Below are 9,237 nucleotides of genomic sequence, written 5' to 3' on the forward strand. Positions count from 1 at the left end.
GACGGAGTCTCACTCTGTCACCCAGGCTGGAGTGCAGTGGCGCAATCTCAGCTCAGTGCAACCTCCACCTCCCAGGTTCAAGCAATTCTCCTGCCTCAGCCTCCCCAGTAGCTAGGATTATAGGCACGCATCATCAACCCCAGCGCCGAGCTAATTTTTGTATTTTTAGTAGAGATGGGGTTTCACCATGTTGGGCAGGCTGGTTTCAAACTGTTGACCTCAGGTGATCCTCCTGCCTAGGCCTCCCAAAGTGACGGGATTACAGGCATGAGTTACCACACCCAGCCCTTAGCTAGTTATTTCTGATTTTTTTTTTCCAAAAATGACTTGTTGGGAGCCCAGGAGTTCAAGACTAGCCTTCAGAACACGGCAAAACCTCACCTCTACAAAAATACAAAAATTAGCCAGGCATGGTGGCACAGGGTTGTAGTCCTAGCTACCTGGGAAGCTGACGTGGGAAGATCACTTGAGACCAGGATGTCGAGGCTTCTATGACCTGTGGTCATGCCACTGCACTCTAGACTGGGCGACAAAGACAGACCCTATCTCAAAGACCCTATCTCAAAAAAAAACAAATAAGAAAGTTCCCTCCAGGCCAGGTGTGGTGGCTCACGCCTGTAATCCCAGCACTTTGGGAGGCTGAGGCAGGCGGATCACGAGGTCAGGAGATTGAGACCATCCTGGTTAACATGGTGAAACCCTGCCTCTACTAAAAAATATAAAAAACAAAAACTAGCCAGGCGTGGCAGTGGGTGCCTGTAGTCCTAGCTACTCGTGAGGCTGAGGCAGGAGAATGGCGTGAACCCGGGAGGTGGAGCTTGCAGCAAGCCGAGATCGCGCCACTGCACTCCAGCCTGGGCCACAGAGCAAAACTCCGTCTCAAAAAAAAAAAAAAAAAAAAAGAAAAAGAAAGTTCCGTCCAAATATATAATGTGCCCTCTTACACAAACACTGCTAAGATAGCACATTAAACAAAAGAAAAACATATGCCAGTTAAGGGTTAATGTATGCAACAGGTAGCAATCACCTTACAACTTAAAGAAAAAAAGAAAAAAAAATCTTGCCAAGACAAAAGTCAAGAGTACTTGTCTCTCCTTCCCACTACACCTCCCTACCTTGTTTTTTTTTTTTTTTTAAAAAAAAAAAAAAAAAAAAGTGGGCCAGGTGCAGTGGCTCGCACCTGTAATCCCAGCACTTTGGGAGGCTGAAGTGGGTAGATCACCTGAGGTCAGGAGTTCGACACCAGCCTGGCCAATATAGCGAAACCCCGTCTCAACTAAAAATACAAAAAAATTAGCCGGGCATGGTGGCAGGTGCCTATAATCGCAGCTACTTGGGAAGCTGAGGCAGGAGAATCGTTTGAACCCGGGAGGCAGAGGTTGCAGTGAGCCAAGATCGCGCCACTGCACTCTGGGCGAGAGTGAGACTCTGTCTCAAAAAAATAAAATAAGGCCGGGCGCGGTGGCTCAAGCCTGTAATCCCAGCACTTTGGGAGGCCGAGACGGGCGGATCACGAGGTCAGGAGATCAGGACCATCCTGGCTAACACAGTGAAACCCCGTCTCTACTAAAAAATACAAAAAACTAGCCGGGCAAGGTGGCGGGCGCCTGTAGTCCCAGCTACTCGGGAGGCTGAGGCAGGAGAATGGCCTGGACCCAGGAGGCAGAGCTTGCAGTGAGCTGAGATCCGGCCACTGCACTCCAGCCTGGGCAACAGAGCGAGACTCCGTCTCAAAAAAAAATAAAAAAATAAAAAATAAAATAAAATAAAATAAAAGAAGTGAAGCTGGGCACAGTGGCTCACACCTGTAATCCCAGCAATTTGGGATGCCAATGTGGGTGGATCATTTGAGGTCAGGAGTTCGAGACCAGCCTGGCCAACATGGTGAAATTCCATCTTTACTAAAAATACAAAAATTATCTGGGTGTGGTGGCAGGCACCTGTAGTCCCAGCTACTCGGGATGCTGAGGCAGGAGAATCACTTGAACCCGGGAGCCAGAGGTTGTAAGTGAGCCCTGATAGTGCCACTGCACTCTAGCCTGGGCAACAGAGTAATACTCGTTCTCAAAACAAACAAACAAACAACAAACCCCAAAAGTCTGGACACAGTGGCTCATGCCTGTAATCCCAGCACTTCGGGAGGCTGAGTCAGGCGGATCACCAGAGGTCAGGAGTTCAAGACCAGCCTGGCCAACAAGGTGAAACCCCGTCTTTACTAAAAATACAAAAATCAGCCAGGTGTGGTGGTAGGCACCTGTAATCTCAGCTACTCTGGAGGCTGAGACAGGAGAATCACTTGAACCCAGGAGGAAGAGGTTGTAGTAAGCAGAGATAGTGCCACTGGACACCAGCCTGGGTGACAAGAGTGAAACTCCGTCTCAAAAAAAAAAAGTGAAAAGTTTTGCTTGCTAGAAAGGCTCTTCCTTTAAAGTCTGGACTGCAAAATCCCTTAGATATCTACCTAACAACTTGACATGATAAAAGTGAATTCCATATAGCAATAACTACCTGGGAAAGGAGTTTTATGGCATCGTCTCTTTTTCTGTTCCCAAAGAAAAGTTTAATTCAAGAAATGTAAAAAAAAAAAAAAAAAAAAAAAACCAATGATACAATATTCCACTACGGATATGCTTAATTTCTACAAAATTAGAGATGAAGAATTATAATCTCAACACATGAATTGGGAACAGGACAAATCTCTGAAATTAGGCTCACCGGAATATATGCATGCTGAATATATACTTCCCAATATACACCAAACCTTTCTAGCAGTCACAAAACAAACAAATAAATAAATAAGCCGGGTACTGTGGCTCACATTTGTAATCCCAGCACTTTGTGATGCCAAGGTGGGAGGACTGCTTGAGGCCAGGAGTTCAAGACTAGCATGGGCAACATAGCAAGACCTCGTCTCTAAGAAAAAAAAAAAAATCTGAAAATTAGCCTGGCGTGGTGGCACATGACTGTAGTCCCAGCTACTCAGGAGGCTGGAATGAAAGATTGCTTGAGCCCAAGAATTTGAGGCTACAGTGAGTTATAATCACGCCACTGAACTTCACTCTGGACAGAGCAAGATCCTATCTATGAAAATAAAAATAAAAGGCCGGGCACGGTGGCTCACACCTGTAATCCCAGCACTTCGGGAGGCCGAGGCGGGCAGATCACAAGGTCAGGAGATCAAGACCATCCTGCCTAACATGGTGAAACCCTGTCTCCACTAAAAGTACAAAAAATTAGCCGGGTGCAATAGTTCTGGCTACTCAGGAGGCTGAGGCAGGAGAATGGCGTGAACCTGGGAGGCAGAGCTTGCAGTGAGCAGAGATCGCGCCACTGTACTCCAGCCTGGGCAACAGAGCCAGACCCTGCCTCAAAAATAAATAAATAAATAAATAAATAAATATAAATAAAAATAAAAAACAAGCCATGGCCAGGTACGGTGGCTCACGTCTGTAATCCCAGCACTTTGGGAGGCCAAGGCGGATGGATCATGAGGTCAGGAGATCAAGATCATCCTGGCCAACATGGTAAAACTCCGTTCTCTACTAAAAATACAAAAATTAGCTGGGCATGGTGGCCTGTAACTATAGTCCCAGCTACTTCGGAGGCTGAGGCAGGAGGATCACTTGAACCTGGGAGGTGGAGGTTGCGGTGAGCTCAGACCACGCTGCTGCACTCTAAGCCTGGGCGATAGAGTAAGATTTGATCTCAATAAAACTAAATAATAAGTCTTTTCTCAAAAAGAGTAAGGATCATTAGAAAATGTATTAGAGAACCATTCGTTTTCTCCTAAATTCAGTCTAAAATGCAGAGCCAAATAAAACCACCATAAATTCCTTTAGTAATCTTCTAGGCCTTTCTTCAGTTCAGCAAATTTCACATACTACATACAATTCTGTGGCTTTCCTCATTGCCCACTCTTCAAACACAAATTCAAATTTTTATTAATACTGGAGACTATTAATAAAGCTATCTTTGGCTAAAAAAAACAAAAATTGAATTCTTAAACTCCAATAGGGAAACCTTAAGAGGAAAACATGGCTTAAAGGATCCAAGTGTTCGTATACAGATATAAGCTAATCCTTTCAAATCATGTCTAAAATTTCTTTCAACAACATCTCATACATTCCTCCCAAAACACAGAACTTTATCAGCATCCAGTGTTCTACCTACTTGTCTCCAATCAATCCCAACAACCCTTCAAAGCTACCGAAGTGTTAATTTATAAAACAAAAGAGAATAATTCATAGTTCTACTCCCCAGCTCAAAGTCACAAATCAAATCTTAAAAAATGTATTCAACTATCCTTCCTCAAATAGCTTTGCCCCAAAAATTTATATTCTAATCTAACTTAATCAGATGTATTACAATGTCAGTATTGTAAAATTAGGAATCTTTGTCACATTGTAATCCACAAAATCCCTGGGTATACAATGGTTTCTATAAAAGCTAAAGGCTACATATAACTCCATTTCCAAACAGGATAAATATATAAAACATAAAATATTTTTGGCCAAAAGCCAAATTCGATATTAATACACCTTTCCCCCTCCTCTGGTGCACAGAAAAGTCACCTGAAAAGTTTTAATCACAGATTCACAGTACATTCACAAATGGAAACAAAACAGTTATCCTACTTCAAAACTGGAGGGTGTGGTGGGGGGAGAAAATACTAACCAATCTCTGGCTGTAACGAATCCTTTCTTCTTCGGGTTCCATCTCTCACTCTTCTGTTGAAATTACTGTAAAGAAACCACTCCAGGGCTGCCTTCCTCTTCCTCCTTAGGAACCAGATTGCAACACTAAAGAATAATGATACAAGCAGAAATGAGAACTCATTCTCAAACTTGTGCTTTCTGTTCACGGAAAGGAGTATTTAAGGTAACTGTTAAAGGTTCTCTGAAAAATCAGGTTCCTCTTCATGAGTTTGGGACCTTTCTGCTCTTGGCCAAGTGGTTCCATGTCATGTTCAACATTAATCACATTACAACTGTCGGAGGCCTAGACGAAACGAGATGTTGGTTTCAGTTCCTTGTGGATGGGCCACACCACTAGTTTCTCCCCACAGGATTACCACTAGCAAGGATCCCCTTCGTGACAGCATCAGCAAGAAAAAAAAAGCTCAGGACTTTTATCTCTAGAGAGCTGACCAGGTGAAACACCACTGAACTAATCCCGATCCTAACCAAATTAGTTCTCTCTCACCAGTAATCAGAAACTAAAGGAAAGAAGGGTAGACTATGTAAAAAGAGGACAAGAAATTAGGATTTAAATGACCCCAAAACAATTTTCCATACCCCTCCTGTAAGGCCGTGCACAATCGTCGCCTTCCTTTCTAGACTCCCCAGGTCTTTTCATTCCCAAATCTACCCTCCACCCCAACACAAGATGTGCACAACTCTGAAACAAATTTCAGAGGCGCAAATCAAGGACCAAAATTCCATCTGATCTTTTTGGATAAAGTAATAAAATAAACGATCGCATCTATGGATACGAGGAAAATACATCTTGTCCAAAAATGCAATAAAAGACCGGCCGGCGCGACGGTCAATCGGCAATACTAAGAAAGGGTTTCCTTTTTTCTAAATATTCTCGTGGATAATGGCTTCCATTGAGAACGCAGGTTCCCCCCATTTTTGTCACTACATTACAGCCACGTTAACAGCATCCTTTCAAAACTGCTACGAGACCAGAGGACCCGAGGACACAGTTTGCGAGAGCAGTCGGTGGCAGAGCCCTCCCGGAGGAAGCCCTGGCCCGAAGTCCGGAGGGAAACCGTGCTTGCACCCCCTGGGCGACGACCACCCGGGCTTGGAGCAGCCAGGGCCGGAGAGGAAAAAGGGCGAATCTCGTTGGGCTCCCCCAGGAAAAGGCGTTTCAATGGTTCACCCATCGGAAAAAGAAATAGAAACTTTGCATTCAGTCTTTGGATAACACAGTCAACCAAACTTCCAAATGAGGGGGGGAGGGGGAAACTCACCGGAGATTCTGCTCTTGAGTTCTTGTCCAAGTGAGAAGTAAAAGATTCCAAAGCTGAGAGGAATAATTAAATCCCAAACGTCGTCTTCGGATTTTCCGTGGATCAACCCAGTATCCAGAGAGGGTCAGAGCGACCAGGAAAAGGGAGCAAACAGTTGCTGAATCAAACCTCCTCTTCGGGCTTTGGAGACCGGGAGTCGGAGGCGTCAGGAGAGGGGAGCGCGACCCCTCGGCGCCGAGCCCGGGGCGCCCCCGCCTCCCCCGGGCCAGTGGTCAGCAGCCCGGGCCCGAGCCCCGGGCCGGCCCCGGCCGCAGGGAGCGCCCTCCTCGCCGTGCCCTCGGCCAGCAGGGGCTGGTCGCCTCCGGGAGCAGCGGCCGATCAGCTGAGACCGGCCGGCCCGAGGCTCCCCGCGCCGCCCCGGCCCCCCGGAACGCGGGCCCCGGCCCCGGGGGGCGGACAGGGCGGGAACGGCGCGGCGCGCCGGGATGGGGGCCCTGGCTCCCCTCGCGTCTGCCCCCTCAGCTCCGGCTCCGCGCTGCGGGACGAGCCCCCCGGCTACTCCCCAGTCGCAGAGGAGGGATTCCGGGGGATGGGCCCCCTGGCGTTGCCCCTCCTCCCGGAGCGCCCCCTGGCCAGGAAAGACAGAGCGGCGACAGGCCTAGCCGCTGGGAAGGTGCTCCGCGAGCCGCCGCCGCCGCTGCCGGGGAGGGGTGTTGTTTCCCTCACACAGGAGGAGCCGCTGAAGCAGCCGCCGCCATTTTGAACCCGTCAGACTCTCACATACACACAGCTCCTCCGAGGCGCACTGCGCAGGCGCCACCTCCCCACCCCTCCTCCAGCTCGCCTCTCCACCCCCCACCCCCTTCAGGCCTCCCTGCGCTTCTTACCGCTCGCCCGGGCGCGCGTGAACGCGCACGCGTCACTCCCCTCTAACGCGGACACACCGCCGGCGCGCGCACGCGCGGATGCGTCGGCCTCGAATCGCCCGCGCCCCGCGACGCCGACGCGGCTCCCTGCGCCCCCTCGCGTCAGGCCGCCTGCCCGCCCGCCCGCCCTCCCGCCGGCCCGCCGCCCCCGCTCCCCGTCGGCGTTCTTCCAGGGCTCGGGCCCGACCGGCTGTTCGCGCCTGCGCGAAGGGCACCGATCCTCCTCCGCGCGCCCTCCCCCCACGCACCCTCACACACACTTCGCCTCTGTGACCCCCCCCCCCCCCGCCACCCGCGCCGCCCGCCCCCCCCCCCCCCCCCCCGGCCGGGGGGTGACCCCCCCCGCCCCCCCACAAAGCATATCCCCCCCCTAAGCAGTGAGAGACATGCGCCCCCTTCCCCTTCAACCGCCCTCGGCCCCAGGCGGCCCGTCACAGTCACACAACCTGAGGGCCGGGAGGCCTGGGCCAGGGCAACCGATGCCCGCCTCAAAGCAGGGTCTCCCGGGGTCAGGCCGCCGGGCTGGGCCTGCGCGACCTGGGCTCCCGGCTCAGGCCTGCCCAGGGCGAGAGGGCGCAGGGAAGGGATGCATGGCCGCCGGCTGCCTTCCATTCGCGTGCCGGCCGGTGGGCCGAGGCCGGCCTGCCCGCCATCCCTAGGCAGGCCCCGGCGCCGCCGCCACGGGGCTCGTCCGCCCTGGGCCCGGGGGCTCCTCGGTGCAGCGGCCTGGCCCCGCCTCACCCACTGCTCGTCGCTCCGAAGGGGCAGGAAACAGGAGTAGCATGTCTGTCCTGGGCTCGGCTCCCCGGGGGAGCTGCAGGCGCTTAACAAGGGCGTCCACAGGTACCAGGCGCAGGAACGGTCTCCGCGACGGCCCGGGGGCGGCGGCGGCCGGAGGCGCCTGGCGAGGTGGCCCAGGAAGCCCCCGCTCCTCGGCCACGCTCAGCTTTCCGCCGCGCCGGTGCCCCCGGCGGCCCGGGTGGGACGTGACCCCGCCCCCGGCGAGTCGGGGCGCCCCCCACGGAGGGGTGCGCGGGCCGCCCCCGGCCCCCGGCCCGACCCTGCCGCCCCGGGCCGTGGCGGGCGCGGGAGGCCCGACCGGGAAGATGTCTCCTCTTGGTGCGCGCAGCTTCGCACGGGGGTCAGCGACGGGGCAGCGGCCGCCCGAGCTGCGCCGGCCCTGCCCACGGACCGGCTCCCGCAGCCCGACAGCTGCCCGACGGGCCAGCAGGCTCCGAACGTCGACGGAGCCCGGCCGGAGGTACCCGAGCAATGCCATGCGAGCAGCCCAGCCGCGATCCGGGCATTTCCCCAGCCAATCTCTTGCTCTGGGGCCCGTTTAAATTCTAAATCCCACAAAGGACGGTGGCTAGGGCGTTACACATCGGGGTTGGCACTATTGGCTCCACTACGCCCTTGTTGAGCGGTGTCACACAAATCTTTTTCTCCCTGCCTTGGTTTCCCACTCTTCAGGTTCTGACTCTTGGAAGCAGAGAATGGAGCAGAGAGGTAGGGCATGGAGTGAATCATATAACCTGCATAAACAGCCATCAACCCTTTCAGGAGGACGTTAGCGAGACAATTAAAATAATGATACCTCTCAATTCTATCAAGGCTTGAACTCCAAGGTAAAAGCGCTACGTCAGTGCAAGGTATTATTATTTATTACCACAGAAGGTTTTTCTGCATGCAGAACTTGGGGAGTTTGTACAGACATTCTCTGCTTTGTTTCACAACATCCTTAGGAGACAAGCTGAAGTGCCTGTTAGCGCTATATCCATTTTAAAGATAGACAACTGAAGTATAGAAAGGTTAAAGAGCTTGCATAATTACTCCAACAGCCGACTGAAACATCTCACAAACAGCTAAAAAGGTTTGTTAATAAGATATCATCCTCGTGCATTCTAGTCACTGGGAAATATTCTTTATTTTGATACCAATTTTGTTCAGACTTCTTAGATTTTCAGAACACTGATACAAAGTAGATAATCACAGAAACTGTATCAGATCTAAAGTCTCTTTAAATCTTTCTGACTATGGCAAAATATATTTTAAAAGCAGCAGTCCCTCACACTGGTGCTACCAGATATGGTCCCATAGGCATCTGGCTCTCTGTAGGTATAGGAAAAGTTAGCAGCTTGTTTCGTTTGTTTTTTAAGCAGGAGAGAAAGCTTTTGCCTTTGTCAGATTAAGTGTTGGACCTTGTTGCTATTTGCAAAAGAAACAGCTTTATTTCCTTCCTACTCACCCTTATAACCCAGGGAATACTTGGTGGAAAAGAGAAAGTCTCTAGGAGTAGCTCAACTTGGTCTTGCCCTTTTTCTTAACATTCAG

The 9,237-nt window shown here is 51.4% G+C and overlaps 1 protein-coding gene across 3 annotated transcripts in view; it reads right to left on the bottom strand.

Annotated features, from left to right (window-relative positions):
- The window catches only part of KDM2A (lysine demethylase 2A), a 146,884-nt gene extending 139,862 nt beyond the window's left edge, over positions 1 to 7,022 (bottom strand). Inside the window, exons 1-3 of one of the 3 annotated variants that reach the window (XM_023186304.2) lie at positions 6,865 to 7,022; positions 5,978 to 6,157; positions 4,675 to 4,799 (exon numbers count right to left, since the gene is read on the bottom strand). In XM_023186304.2, coding sequence (XP_023042072.1) covers positions 4,675 to 4,716 — 42 coding nt within the window. In that variant the 5' untranslated portion in view covers positions 4,717 to 4,799; positions 5,978 to 6,157; positions 6,865 to 7,022. Of the gene's footprint in view, positions 1 to 4,674; positions 4,800 to 5,977; positions 6,810 to 6,864 lie in introns of those variants that run through there. The other 2 variants (XM_023186303.3, XM_023186305.3) reach the window with 2 other exon arrangements.
- Positions 7,023 to 9,237: the final 2,215 nt, after the last annotated feature.

This window comes from Piliocolobus tephrosceles, chromosome 13 (genome assembly GCF_002776525.5).
Source record: "Piliocolobus tephrosceles isolate RC106 chromosome 13, ASM277652v3, whole genome shotgun sequence".
Taxonomy (NCBI): domain Eukaryota; kingdom Metazoa; phylum Chordata; class Mammalia; order Primates; family Cercopithecidae; genus Piliocolobus; species Piliocolobus tephrosceles.